This window comes from Hirsutella rhossiliensis, assembly GCF_020360975.1.
Source record: "Hirsutella rhossiliensis strain HR02 chromosome Unknown scaffold00021, whole genome shotgun sequence".
Taxonomy (NCBI): domain Eukaryota; kingdom Fungi; phylum Ascomycota; class Sordariomycetes; order Hypocreales; family Ophiocordycipitaceae; genus Hirsutella; species Hirsutella rhossiliensis.
Window position 1 is genome coordinate 688,693 of NW_025408687.1, and position 14,616 is coordinate 703,308.

A 14,616-nucleotide genomic window follows, 5' to 3' on the forward strand; every position below is an offset into this window, starting at 1 on the left:
GTCCCCCTTGATGACTTACAGCGTTCACTTGCACGCAGAACAAGAGAAGAAATGGAAGAAAAGGGGCACAAGAGACAGACACAAGAGGGCCGTGATAATAATAGGGGGGAGGGGCGCCCGAAGACCGGGCGGCTTCGGTCTCGGTGTCTCATGCAAGTGCTCTGTGGAGAGAGACATGGGAGGGCCACACGTGTTCAGGGTCTCCTTTCTTGCTGCCCAGCAAGAACAAAGGGTCACCAGAGGGGGGGAAAAGAAAGCATGCATTGCCGGGAGGGGAGTCGTTTCCTTCCCCTACACCGCATGTGCTCCATCCACCATGACCAACTTCGCGGGCGCACAGACAGCGAGCATGGCCCAATCAGGTCCAAAGATTCCCAGCCAAGAAGCCCTCCTGATGAATGATGATGATGGTTGTGATGGTCATGATCAGCGGCTTGGGGAGAGCCGCATGTACAAAGGTTGCGGGCGGATGCGCGTCGGCCCAATTCCTCTGCCTCTCTCGTCGTGACGGGGGCTTTCTTGACAAGGCCGGGGACGCTTTGCTTTTCTCTTCTTCCTTTCTTTTTCTTTGACGCGGTTGGCCTGGGCATCTCATGTCGTGCACTTGCATGCGAAACGCCTGCCCACTGCAGGGGGGGCAATAGGCCGAGGCCCCCCTTGCATCATCGGGATCCCCGACTCTCTCCCTCTCCCCCACAGAGTCCAGCCAGATGGGCAGCAGACAGACTTTGGGTAATGACCTCGATCCCGATTGGACTGGGCGTGGTGGGCTGAAAAGGGGGGCCAAGCCGAGGACTGCACTGTATCGGAGCAGAGGAGAGAGGGCGCCACACCTTCCTTGGGCGAATACAAGACAGGATTCGAGAAGCAGCGGGCCGCGGAAACGGAGAGGTGTCGATGCAGTGAAGCAGTCGTCTCAGACACGCTCTGCATGATTGTTCGTTCATCAGCAGCAGTCGCCGGTCAGCAAAAGCCACGTCCAAATCGAGCAGGGCGTGTGAGTCGAGCCGAGGACGAAAAGGGCAACAAAGCGAGACAGACAAAAGGAAGCCGCGCCGAGGACAGGAAAAGAAACGAGCTGGGACACGAACCAGACCGAGAGAGGGCCGTCGGGTTTTGCCGCCGACGGAGACGCTCGACGAAGGGTGTGTGTGTGTGTGCGTGTGTCTGTCTGTCTGTGTCTGTCTGTCATCAATCCATCATCCCTGTGATGCTGAAGGAGCGAGTCCAGCACTGTCCTCTATTATTGCACTTGCGTAGCAGGTATTAGTTAGCGGATACTGTACTGTGCAGTACATCATCGCAGGCACTAACGGATGCTTTTACAGTAAGTACTTGCACGGCCTGTGCCGATAGTCTCCAGTGCTCCACGCGTCCGGAGCCTGAAATGGCCGACAAGCTTTTTGCCCATCGCCGTCTCGGCCCTATCCGCAATTGACTTTGGGGCGCTGCTCCGCCGGGGCGCTTTGCCGGACGAGGTTTTTCTACATTGCTGCCTTGCTCGAGGATGCGTGCTGACCAGGCATCATCCATGCCTCTTTTCAACCGAGCCCCATGACTCCTCCTCCTCCTCCTCCTCCTCCTCCCGGCACATACAAGTTATCGGCAGAGCGCAAAGGAGGCGGTCAAGCAGCGGCAGGCACATGGACGACGAGTCATGGAGCCGCAGCACGCAGAGCAGCACGCACGCAGAGCAGCACGCACGCAGAGCAGCATCGGGGCAGATGAAAAGATGAAAGGGACAGTGCATGCACATGCCATGCGCGCATGCAGCCGTCAGGACTCAGGGACATGCGTGGGCTGCGAGATTCGACCACGGGCCTTGGATCACGTGTGCAGCAGCCGCCTGCTCCATCTCGTCGTCACTTCCCTGTCTCATCCCCCCACCTCCCCTGTCAATGGCGCCAGCCTACTCGTGACCTCGTCGTCTGCGAGTCTTTCACCGCCTCTTGCTGAGCGTTCGCTGCGAGCTACTGCAAGGAACCAGGAACCAGAGAGGCCCGCGTGACGCATCCATCTCCTCTCTCGCCTCAGACAAGACGACGACGACGAGCCCGTCTTCTCCATCTCGGCCTCTTGGTCGTGAAGGGCTTCCGTCACGCGCGCACAGGCCCCGGGGTGCCTGTTGATGAGATGGTTCATCGTGACCCGACGGCCGTGGTGTTGCTCGTCGACTGACCCTCTGACGCTCTTGCACACGCCCCTTGGCGGTCCTCGACCCCGGCGCCCTCGACCCCGGCCCTCGTGCCGTGCCTTGGCTTGGCCGGGCCTGCCCATCCGACAAAGACGCCCAACGCAGCACCCCGCACGCGCAAATTGACCACAGCTGACGAAGCTGGTGGGCATCCATCTATGTATCCAGAGGTGTGTGTGGGATGGGAAACAGCCAAGGCTCTACTGTGTAGCTACGGAGTACCTAATCAGAGCTGCGAAAGAGGGCCGAGGCCGTCTTATACTGACTGACTTTGCCGCTGCATACGGGGCCTTTTCATGCGCGTACATTGCGTCCAGGCCTTACCGAAGAATCGCGGCTGCCTTTGCACGTGGGCCGTCCATCATCTCGTCTTCTCCCTCTGCTCTGGCCGGCCCCAAAAAAGACGGGAGCTTTTGCCGACGGCGGAGCCGGCATGGGATTTGCCTTTGACGCCGTACGTGAGACTGCGTCATTTCCGCCCGTCCTTTTTGTGTCTTTTTTGCTTCCTTTCTTCTTCTTCTTCTGTCTCTATTCGCACGCACATGCACTAGTTTCTTCACTCTCAGTCTGTCATGTCTGTGACGAGCCGGCGCGCTGACGGCCCGACGAGACAAGAATAAGACGAGCCGACTCTGCGGAGAGACAAGAAAAGGGTGCGGCGAGGGGGAGCTTGCATATACGCATCTCATCCAGGCCGCCGCCAGTGCCGCAGCGGGCCGCGGGAACACTCGCAGCGCAGGGCGTGGCGGCGCCGAACTGGAGCGTATCGGCACGCCCGCCGGGCGACGCGGGGGGGATGGACGTGGCGAAACGGCGGCAGATGCGTACAAGGGCAGAGGGGGGGGTGGATTGCCCATGACCAGAAAGTCTGGCTGGAGGAGGCTTTTTCGCATGGAGAAACGGGACTTCAACCCATGCATCCGTCTCATCTGTCCACGCGCTCACTCTACCGCATCGTCTCTTTCCTTTTGCCCCTTTCTACCCCGTATTTCTTCCCCGCGAATGTCCCCGGACCAGGCCATGCTCATCTCCTCCGACTCACCACGGGGGCCGGACCAACAAGATGCTCTGCGCTTTCCATTTCTCCGCTCATCCTCTCTCTCTCTCGCATGCGCGCGCCCGCCGCCCAGTGCGCCATTTCAGCTGCCGCGCCGCCGTTGTTGGTTCCGGTGCAAGCGCCCGTGATGCAAGGGGAGACAGAAGCTGAGGAAGCGAGAGCAAGGCCACGCCCCTGCCGTTGCGGGGGAAGAGGAAATAATTAGTGACTTGTTCCGATCCCAGGCCGATGCCGACGATCGATTGGGGGAAAGGAAAGGGAGGGTATGATGGATCCATGCACATACATGAAAAGAAAGAGGAAAGAAGACGACATCCGCAGCCATGGGAGAGAGCGAGGCTATCGCGGGTTGGACGCGCTGCGCTGCCGTGCGCTGCCCCGTGTAGCATGAACCGGCTAATGCTGGTGATCAAACATCCATTGGGACCAAGAACACAAGCAAGAAAAGAAAGAAGCGAGGCATCGAGAGGTGGGGAGAAAAGATGGACAGGCGCACTCAAAGAAACAAGCCGTCTGCATCTACACCTCCTGTATATGCCTCTGCCATCCCCTGCCTCTCTCTGCCTCTGCCTCCTTTACTCCTTCTCCCGCTCTCACTCCCCATTCCCACGCTCTACGCAACTCTTCCCCCGGCGAGCCCAGTTCTTGCCCCTGGATGGCTATTCCAGCGCCGCTCAGCAAGCGGCCTCGACCGTCCGACCTACCCGACGGCCACAAGCTAGCAAACGAACCACCGCCGCCAAGGCCAGACTATTCCCCCTCAATCCCGAAGCCCCCCATCCCATCCATTCATCCGCCCAGTCGTTTCAGGCCCTTCCCAAACGCGGCCCAACCCATCGATTGGGTCGAAATCCGCGCCCCAGGGAGACACAAGCAACCGCCAGACGCCAGAAACATGATGATGATCCCGCGTCCAACCAACCGCTGCTCTTTGCGCCCTCTCCGCCAGAATCGACAGTAGCGCTTACTGGCCTTGCATCTCCCGCAGGGCCTCGGACCTCTTCTCGCGTGGCGTCGTGGCGTCGCTTCTTACCTTGTCGGGCTTTGGCTACCTGCGCACTTGTGCCTCGTCGCTCCGCCGTCACCAGCTAGACGACGTATTCGGCAACCAGTGCAGAGCACGAATGCGTGCGTGCGTGCGCACCTTGTGTGGGTGTGTGTGTGTGTGTGTGCGGTGCGTGTGAGTGGACGGCTCGGCCTCTCCCTCCCCCTCCCGTCCTAACCAGCCCCTCGAGGCCGCGTATGTACACACATACACACACACACTCACACACACAACACACACACATGGAGCGGCGGGCGCAGAACCGCGGCCGGTGACGACTTCACCACCGCCGTCGCCGCCACCACCCGCTCCACCCAGGCAGGGAACCCTTCAAGGCACAGACCTCGAACAAGAGGCCCCCGAGTTGGCCGCATGGCCACCGCGACGGCTGGGCGCCCATGCGGCAGACCCAAGGAAATAAGACGCACACACACGCACACACCCGTGAGCAGCTACGTGTGCAGCTTGTATCACCACCTGGCGCCCTCTCCGCAAGAGGAAAAGCCAAGAATCCCTCATGGCCGTCGACGTAAAGCTCGTTCCGGCCACACGCCTCCCGGCGCTCCACTTAATTCTCCCGCCCGGGCCGGAGCGCATCTTCATCGGCGTCCGGGGCCGAGACTAGCCGGCGCGTCGTATCCCCTGCAATACAGATGGACATGGTCAGCCGTCCCTATCAGAAACGCTGCCGGCACTCTCCCGCCGCTCTCCCGGAGACGGGTCGGTCGCTACATCAACTCCCCTGGGTCATGGCACGCCACGATAACATGGCCATTGTCGTCTTGCCGTGAAGCCCGGCTGCACTGGTACAGGTACGCTCCTTGGAGCCTTCACCAACCGTCAGAGGCACGTCGCAACCGTTGCCACAACAAAACAGTCATTCCATTGTCTCGAGAGTATCTTTGCCTACTACTCCTTTTCGCCTTTTGCTATGATGAAAATTGGATTATTAACGCAACACGCCAGCGTCCACCGACAAAGGCTCATGGGGCCTCCGCCCGCGCCTCCACCTGCCTCTCCATTAGTCGGGCTGCGTGCGCAATGCCGAAGCTCAAGCACCGTGATATAAAGACCATCCCTCATTCCCGCGTCTTGTCGAGCAGAAGTCATTGCATCGTCCTGTTGCTCATGAGGTGGGGTTACAAGTCGTGCGAGAGGTCGTGAGAGAAAGGGGGGTAAAGAAGTACTCGGTAAGATGGTGGCTACAGAGAAACGAAGATGAGGTGGCCTGATTGACCTCCCCGACCGAGAGCCTGGGCGCCGTCTCAAACAGCAATGAGCATGACCGACTAGAGAAGGTAGGCCAGGAAGCCAAGGGCGGCCGCCACCGCCGCTCCGTTGCCAGCCGGGGCCATGGTAGGGGCAGCAAGGCCGCCAGAGGTGGACGAGGAAACGGGGCCGCTGGTCCGCTGAGAAGTTGGCGAGGAGGCGCTGGAGGACGAATCGGAGCTGCCGTCGCCATTGCCACTGCTAACAGGTGCCTTGGGAGGGTCGCTCTTGCCGCACAGCGCCTGGATGTTCTTTTTGCAGCCCTCCTGCTCATCAGCCTTGTTGGCATTCTCGTTGGTGCACTCCTTGAAGCGTTCTTCGCAGATGAAGGTGGGCACGGTCTGCGTGTAGAACTGCAGGCCGGGCATCGACTTGTTGGAGGCGCACGTGCACTCAAACTTGAGGGTATCCTACAAGTTGGGGTAGGCACCTGGTCAGCACAAGAGCACATGCCAGCATGACGGGGAGGCTTACCTGAGCGCAGCTGTTCTTGTCGGTGTTGTTGTCGCAAAGGAGACCACAAGTGTTGGTCTGGGCGCGGCACCAGATAGCTGCGTCCATGTCAGTAGAAAGCAAGAGGGGTGGTTGAGTCGAGGCAGGGAAAGCGTACCTCGTGTCTCCATCTTGACCTTGTTGGTATCAATCGTCATGTCCAGCTCGCTCGTGAAGTTTTGGGCAGATTGGGCCGAGGCCACAACAGCCGACAGGACGGCGAGAGCGGTAGAGGCACGCATTGTTGCTGAAGAGAGTCGGGAGAGGCTGGTCTTGGTTGCTGCACCGAGGCGGAAAGCCGGAGCCGACTTGTGGCACAGAGAGGCAGAGCGGGCGAGGCAGAGTAAGGCGGGCCGAGGTCCAAGAGTTCCAAGAAGAAACGACTTGTCAGGGACGGGAAAGCGGCGTAAGCTGATGCTGGGGTGATGGGAAATGATTTGATTTGTGTTTTGTGAATGACGAGACGCGAGAGCTTTGGGTCTGGGGAGAGGAAAAGAAGAGAGGAAGAGGAAGAGAGGGAGAAGTGGAGAGAAGACGAGAGAAAAGAGGCTAGCAGTGAGCAGGCGAGTGGGAAAGCGGGAGGGTCCCGGTCTTGTTGTGGAGAGCAACGGCCAGGTGCAACTGCAGTTTTTTTTCCTGGGCAATTGCTGCCGGACCGGGGGGCGGGGAGGCAAGTCGAGATACAAGATGGGGAGGTGAAGGTACTTGGAATAGGTGCCTTATCGTGCATGAGTAGGCCCAGTGACTCATGTGCTGTATGTACCCGGAAGGCCGGGACAGGTAGCAGAGACTGACCACGTCCACGTCCCATGCAAGCCGAAGCCACTTGGCAGACGACATCATCGGCATCAGGGAGCCGAGCACGGTAACCTAAGCCGGGGGTCAGGTGCTGTACTTTTCCACTGCTGCCTCGGCGGCTTTGGGTTTGATGAAAGACAATCTGTGTCGCTTATTGCAATTTACAGTTGGCGCCCTCGGCCTGTGTGTCTGCACCGACGTGTTACCGCGGGTACCTACTCCGTACACTCACTAATACAGTACTGTACCTGCCTCGTTGCAGTTACCTGCCGCCATTGCACCACCACTGGGGCAACCTCGCCTGCAACGACTGAGGCGCTCTACAGTACTCCGCAGAAGTCTGAGACCACCTGCCCAAGATAGCAAGTACCTTCCCCCCAAAACAGGTCCCGCACTAAGCCAGATACGACGCTGATCAACACACAACAGGACTTGCTTTTCTGCATCGACCTCACGATGGCCTCGCCGCCTGCTGTGTCAATGATCACTCACACCGTCTTTTCCTGCTCTGCACAGTAGGTACAGTACAGTAGGCGCAATGGCTCGGACAGCGCTAGTGCGTGTCGTCTGTACCGTGAATGGCTAATGGGGCGGTTGCTGGGAGACCCATGTCATGTTGATCAGAGCATCGAATCGAACCCTCCCCCTCCCCGGCCGACGCCCTCTCCCGCTTCCTCCTTCTCCACTGCAACTCTACGACTTTCTCGCCTCTATCCCCTTGTGGCCGGGTGCAAAGACAACAGCTATTCTCAACGACCTTGCGCCTCGGCCAGCAATGCGGCCCCCGTTGCCGGGGCATCGGCCCGGTCGCCCTGCTCTTGAAAACGGGCCCTAGTGGCCATCGGGAATGTCGTGGTTCTCAACGTGAGACAGCCGGGGAGTCAGTCGAGATGCGCTAGGGGGCGCTCCCGAGCAGGGGACCCGGTCAGCGAGTCAAGTGAGGCTTCGAGACACTGTTTTTGGGGGAGCGACGAAAAAAAAGGAGGCTGGCCAAGACGCTGGCCTCGTTTCACCAAGCGTGGCTCAGCAGCCACGCAGCATTTCTCCCTCTCGCACTCCCGCCTGTCGTCTGATTTCTTTGCTCGTCTTGTCCGATGATCAGCAAGAGAGGGGAAAATGTTGAGGGAGAGCGCCGGAAGGCTATCTGGTGGGGTTACCTGAAGCAAAGGTACGTACTTTGCATGTGCAACCTCGGAGACAAGCCGGGGCGGCCTGTGCCAATGCGGCATGCCGCCCGGATACGTACATACAGTTCACGCCGTCGCACAACTCGGCGACGGCAGCTTGCATGCTGCCGCCAGCCTAAAGGCCGCTCGCGTCTAAAACAACCGCCCAGCTCCACGCCATTCACCCGGCTTGAGGGTTCATCGTTGTCCGCCTCAAGTCGACTTACGTCTCCCGCGGCCCAAAGTCAGCCGTCTCCCACCCTTCCACCCGCCGGCACCGAAGCGCAGGCTCTGGTGATAACGATGCCCTTTCCTCGACTCGTCAATCTGTGTCGAGTGCATAATTAGGGGTCAAGTAACAGCCCAGGACAACGACCATGATCACTACGGGTGAGGTGAGTATGCGTGCCCCAGGCAAGACTACCCTGTTGCGCCAATATGGACAATGAGCTTGAGTCGCCAGAGCGAGTGAGATGGGAGGGAGTAGTAATATGTTGCGTCGGCGGGAGGAGGCGCTGTGCGGGCTTTTAACATCGGACACCGGAACGGAGCCGGCCAAGACGCCGCTGACCGGAGGCGGGTTTGAAGGTGAATGGTGCCGAAAAGCGGGGCGATATGCAAACCCCGGTCCGGGCCTTTGTACGGAGTAGCGAACAGGAGACACGGCATGAAAGATGTTGGATCGCTGGGATGACGTGCCGGATAGCGAGTCCTGCATCGAGGAAAAATCGACAAAGGGGCAGGAGCCTCGCCAAGGGCAACGTGTCGGGCATCTGCAACTGCAAACGACGCCTCGGATCCCAAACTTTTGTGCCTCGCACCCAGCCGGCAACGCCGCACTCGTCTTGGACTTGGTGATGCCGCCATGGGAAACAAGCCAGGTCGTGCGGCTTTTAGACCAACCTCGTCATGTTGGTCTCCCAAGACGACGCCACGAATGATGTCCTCTTCCGGCGGCACCACCCTAACAAGAGGAAGAGATTCTGACAGCATCGCAAAGTAGCCGAGACTAGAAATAAGGAAGCCCCTCTAATCTTAGGTTAACCTCCTTTGCCCTCCCAAAGTTGGACGCCTTGGTGTCTGGTATAGGCTCGTACTCAGTCAACCGTCATTGAAATAGCTCCCGACACTCACCGCTCCTTGGCATTCTCGCCATAGCGTTTGCGTGTGGCTTGGCACGTCAAAGTGGTAACTGGCAAGGCAGTCATGGTGCCGCAGCAATTGAAGTGCATAATGTAATTAGCATGGCTTGCCAAATGAAGAGAAAAATAAAAATAAACATCGATTCTCCCACGAGAAAAGATGGTCCAAAAATATGAGGAACACCCGATTCGAACGGATAACCTTCAGGAATTTCCAAGTCTGGAATCTGACTGTTCAAGAGTTAGTCATCAAGCTGGGCACTCGAATGATTCGAAGTGAATACATACCGCGCTACCGTTGCGCCAGCCCCCCAATGGTTGGCAGGGAGGTCGAAATTGATTACTGTAAAGGACAAACGGCAGTAACCCACCCTGACTGCCGACGTCCACCAGGAGTCGCTCAACTTTGGAAGACAAAAAAGGTGGCGGCTAAACTGCAAAGCGACCTGTTATTTTCACGTCTGCAGTCTGCATACAATATGGCTCGATTTGAACTGTGCGCCAGGAGGTCGCAGATCGTGGAAGCAATGGCTTTCGAAAAATACAGGCCAATAACCACTGTCTATTGTTCCTTCGACTTTCAGACTTGTATGATCAACCATGATGTTGGATTGTGACAAGCCGCAGTGGTAATTAGAGTACCAAATCCGAGCCCGACACATCGGTAGCTTACCAGACAGTACCGCGAGGGAAATACTGTGTCACCCTTGGCGGAGATCAGAGGATCCCAGATGGGCCTCCTGTGCGATTGGACCGAAGAGTTTGTAGAGTTTTGCGGTGGCGTTGCACTTCTTCCGTGACAACGACCTGACCATCCGAGGGCGGCCCGCTCATGGGGACCAGAGAGCCGCTTTGTACCGAGTACAAACAACCCGTCATCGTCGTATGCTTCGACAAGATCTGGGACAGGAACGTCAGTCTTGATCCGGGTGAAGTCGAGGCACGCAGCCTCGTTTTGCAGACTTGAAGGCGACGGTTCGCCACGGATGCCCAACTAGAATTCGCCGGGGCAAGGGACTCTCTTGTAGAGCCTGCCTGGATAGACACGGTACTCGCGTTCGTGGTTTTGCTACACTTGGACCTGCCTGTGTCATTTCCGGGGCGGGTTTTGCCGCTGAATGGACAATGATGAGTGCAGGTCGATTTGGAGATAACACCTTTGGCCACCGTCAAGGTTCCCGTCCGTGTCTACAAACGCCGTGCCCATGTCCTCGGCATCATGACTCTTCTCTTCTTCGGCGCCATATAGGTCTGGGATGTATTGGCCAATATTCTGGGTGAATCTCCGTCCGTCTTGGCCCGTACGAGAGAGCTCATTTTTGTATAATCAGATTGTTGCATAACACTGAAGATCGGGCCGCTTGGCAGCGCACGACATGTACTCACTGTCGGTCGAGATTTGCGGCAGGAACGGTAGTTATTCCGTACGCACTTTGTATTAATACCCCCCGTCATTTTCTCTCCCAAGTGCTAAACCAAAGGCAAACCCCAAGGGGTGGATTGGTTCCCTCAAGCTATAGGGTAGACCGGGAGCGTTGGATGTCTGGAGCTGCCCCACCAGCCCAACCGACGGGCCGGGACCCCTGGGCTTTTTCTTGATGGGAGAACCTCAATCCATCCATCCCCCAACTCGTTCACGAACAAGGCTCCACCACCAATCCGCCCCCTCGTCCAGCGACAGCGACCCATATCCTCCTCACCCCCCCCGGATGCCCCTCGATCGCGGCTCCCGTCAGCCCAGGCCCCCCCCGCCTCGAGCAGCCATGGATCGACTGCCGCGGGAGCTCGTCGACTTGATCCTCCGGCAATGCGTCGCCCAGGGCGCCAAGAACCCCATCCTCGAGCTCCGGCTCGTCTGCAGGGCCTTTGACCGCGCCCTCAAACCCTACGCCTGCCGCACCCTCGGCCTCGACTTCTCGCGCCTCAGTCGCCTCAGCGGCTTTCCCCGGCCCCAGATCGACGCCCTGCAGACCATCGGGTACCACTGCCAAAGCCTCTATGTCGATCTCATGGTCTTGCGCGATGACAGTAATCATAATCTTCTTATTTGCCTACAAGCAGAGCGATGGAACGTGTGGTATGCTGACGACGATGTGGCTGCTGCAGTGGAGGTCGAGTTCCTCGAGACCGTCTTTGCTCGTGTGCCATCCATGAGCGACTTTTGCCACACCATGCACAAGAAATACTGCCTCAGCGAGACGTCCTTTTCAGAGGTCGAGTATCTCGACATGCTCGAGAGCATGCTCTTCAACTGCCGCGGCGTCGAGCGCCTGCGCCTCAACCTGCCCTTCCAGCTCGTCGGCCGTCACGTCAACGCCGCCACTATGATACTGGCAAACACGCTCAAGGCCTTTGCCAACCGGCCCGACGAGGACTCGGCCGACCTCGAGGCGCTCGTGCTCGAAAACGTCACCGACATTGCCATCTGCCACCTCTGGATGAACCCCAGCGACGTCATGAATATCATGGCCGTCGTCGCCGCCCTCAAACACCTTGTCCTGAGCCTGCGCCGCCACGAGAGCGAGCCCGCGCGCGTCAGCTGGTTCGGCTCCTGCCTGTGGAACCTGATTGAGAACGCCGAGCTGCTGCAGACGCTGTGTCTCATCGGCATGGACCACGACGATCGCCCCCCGCGCGGCCTCAAGCAGACGCGCTCCTGGCAGCTGCCCCTCGACGAGTGGCGCGCGCGCTCCCTACCCGCCCCGCGCGTCTACCTGACTAACCTGACCTGTCTCGAGCTCAAGCGCATCGAGATCTTGCCCGACGCCTTCCTCAAGATCATCGAGGACCTGGGCGACTCGCTTGAGGAGCTCTACCTCAACGAAATCTACCTCAAGGCGGAGCAGTCGCATGACTGGAACGAGGACTCCAAAAAGGTGCTGTGGATCGGCATCCCCAACCAGCGGCCCGCCGACGGCTGCTCCTGGATCGCCATGATGCTGCGCTGCGCAGCGCGCCGCCTGCGCGTCTGCCGCGCCTCCTTCCTCGCCTACGACCACTACCTGCGCGAGGACGTGTCCGGCAACCCCGAGTTCGACCTCGTGGATCCCTGCGACCTCAGCCGCAGCATCTCGCAGCGCTTCGTCGAGGTCGTCGCCGGCATCCGCCAGCCCGACGCGCCCTCGGGCAACGCCGTCGAGTATCTGCCGCGCGACCCCGGCGACGACCACCTCGTCGCCCGCCTGCCCCGGCGCGCCTGCGACTTCGGCATCGTAGAGCACGACTCCAACGCGTACCAGATGGCCGTGGCGAACCCGACGTCGCAGTGGCAGAAGAGCATCGACGGCGTCTTCAACAATTGTAACTCAAACACGCTCGATGAGCTGCACTACATCGCCGAGACGGCCTGCCAAGGCATGAACGAGATTCATCGCCGGCGGAGCGAGTGGACCGCGGGCAACAGCATGGCCAACGAGTATGCCGACAACCTGTTAAACCTCTCTAACGTGGACGATGGTGCATGATGAAATTCTTGGCCCTTTTTTCCTTAGTTTCAAACTCATGACTGATGAGAGATGCCCAACAGGGACGGCAAGGTGCCACCGCCTAGTCTGGCAGGCCCGAAGCCGCTGGTTTGTATTTGTATATAAAAGAAGAGGGATCCCATAAGGCGTCCTTTTTTCCTCATGCGCTCGATGCGTTCAAGCAAATCCCGCACTAATATCCAAGGACATTTGAAAATTATTCAAAAAAGAAACCCATATCTTTCTTGGCCGCCGGTGTGAGCACTCGGCGCGAAGCTGGGGCATGGAACCCGTTCTCTAAACCTCTATCCTCGTGGCATGCAGTGACCATGTTCCGCGGCAAAACGCGACGGAGAAGCAAGTGAGACCAAAAAAAAAGGCAGCGTGGAAAACATGGGCGAGAGACATCATTGGCCGTTGACGCCATTGGCGACGCCGTTTGCGGCCGAGTGCTTGACGGCGACTTGGAGGGCCTGGAGGACGTCGTTCTTGAGGTCGTTGGCGTCCTCGATGCCGCAGCTCAGGCGCACGAGGTCGTCAAAGACGCCGACAGCCTCGCGCTGGTCGCGGGGGATGCCGGCGTGAGTCATGCTGCTAGGCAGCTCGACGAGAGACTCGACGCCGCCCAGGCTCTCGGCGAGGGTGAAGATCTTGGTGACCTGGCAGAAGCGCTCAGCGGCAGCGTGGCCGCCGCGGATGCGGAAGGAGACCATGCCGCCACCCATGGCGTCGCGGTGCTGCTTCTTGGCGATGTGGCGATGGGGGTGGGAGTCGAGGCCCGGGTAGTTGACGGAGATGACGTGTTGGGAGGCCTCGAGGGCGTGCGCGACGGCGTCTGCGTTGCGCGAGGCTTCGCGGGCGCGGAGATGGAGGGTCTTGAGGCCACGGTGAGCGAGCCACGCGTCAAAGGCCGAGGGGATGGCGCCGATTGCGTTTTGGAGGAAGGCGAGACGATCCTTGAGCTCGTCGCTGTTGAAGGCGGCGACGCCCATGACGACGTCGCTGTGGCCATTTATGTACTTTGTGACGCTGTGGACGACAATGTCTGCGCCAAAGTCGAGGGGGTTCTGGACGTAGGGGGAGAGGAAGGTGTTGTCGACGACGACGAGGATGCCGTGACGGTGGGCGACATCGACGACGGCGCGGATGTCGACGAGGCGGAGCGTCGGGTTGGAGGGGCTCTCGATCCAGATGAGGCGCGTCTGGTCGGTGATGTGCTCGCTGATGTCGACCTCGATCTCAGGGGTGAAAGTAACCTTTACGCCGTGGGCCTTGGCCACCTGGGTAAAGTAGCGATGGGTGCCGCCGTAGACGTCAGAGACAGAGATGACGTGGCTGCCGGCGGCAAGGCTCTGGAGAATGACGGCCGTGGTGGCGCTGCCGCTGGCGAAGGCGAGGGCATAGCGGGCATGCTCGAGGGCGGCGACGGCACTTTCAAAGTTTGTGCGGTTGGGGTTCGAGGAGCGCGAGTACTCGTAGTCGCCCACGGGCTTGCCGACGGCCGATTGGGCAAAGGTGGTGGAGAGGGAGATGGGCTCGATGACGGCGCCGGTCGAAGGGTCGTGGGGCGAGCCGGCGTGGATGGCGAGGGTGCCGAAGCCGTGGACCGGCGTCGGGGGCCGGGGGGGCGTCGAGACGGGGTCCGAGGTGACGGGCGGAGACATGGCGGGATCAATTGAGGGAGAGGAGACCCCGGGAAGCTGTGACGACGGTCTGTTGGTTGGACGGTCTTTCTGGCTGCCTCTGTATCTGTACTCGCCGATTGCGTCGATGGATGTAATTATGGTACTCGCCGGTTACGGAGGGACCCGAGATTGAAGAGACGTGAAGTGCGCAAAGGGGGATGACGAGGGAAGAAGAAGGAGACGGGAGAGAGGGAGCGCAGATTGGGTAGGACAGAGTGGAAACAGAGAGATTTTCGCCCTCGTCTTTTGTGTGTGGAAGAAGCTGAGGATTAATGGTGGACGGAGGAGGATCCTTGGTGGTGGG

At 59.2% G+C, this 14,616-nt stretch overlaps 3 protein-coding genes across 3 annotated transcripts; 1 reads left to right on the forward strand and 2 right to left on the reverse strand.

The window, feature by feature from the left end:
- Positions 1-5,585: 5,585 nt before the first annotated feature.
- HRG_11601 (uncharacterized protein) lies at positions 5,586-6,299 on the reverse strand (the record flags this gene model as incomplete). Its single annotated transcript, XM_044870071.1, has 4 exons — positions 5,586-5,705; positions 5,778-5,975; positions 6,040-6,116; positions 6,176-6,299. 4 exons carry the CDS (start codon positions 6,297-6,299, stop codon positions 5,586-5,588), a joined length of 519 nt encoding a protein of 172 aa, XP_044714968.1.
- Positions 6,300-10,926: 4,627 nt separating this feature from the next.
- On the forward strand, positions 10,927-12,627 carry HRG_11602 (uncharacterized protein; the record flags this gene model as incomplete). The annotated part of the gene is made up of 2 exons (XM_044870072.1): positions 10,927-11,191; positions 11,270-12,627. 2 exons carry the CDS (start codon positions 10,927-10,929, stop codon positions 12,625-12,627), a joined length of 1,623 nt encoding a protein of 540 aa, XP_044714969.1.
- A 407-nt stretch (positions 12,628-13,034) lies between these two features.
- HRG_11603 (cys/Met metabolism PLP-dependent enzyme domain-containing protein) lies at positions 13,035-14,291 on the reverse strand (the record flags this gene model as incomplete). The annotated part of the gene is made up of 1 exon (XM_044870073.1): positions 13,035-14,291. One exon carries the CDS (start codon positions 14,289-14,291, stop codon positions 13,035-13,037), a length of 1,257 nt encoding a protein of 418 aa, XP_044714970.1.
- Positions 14,292-14,616: the final 325 nt, after the last annotated feature.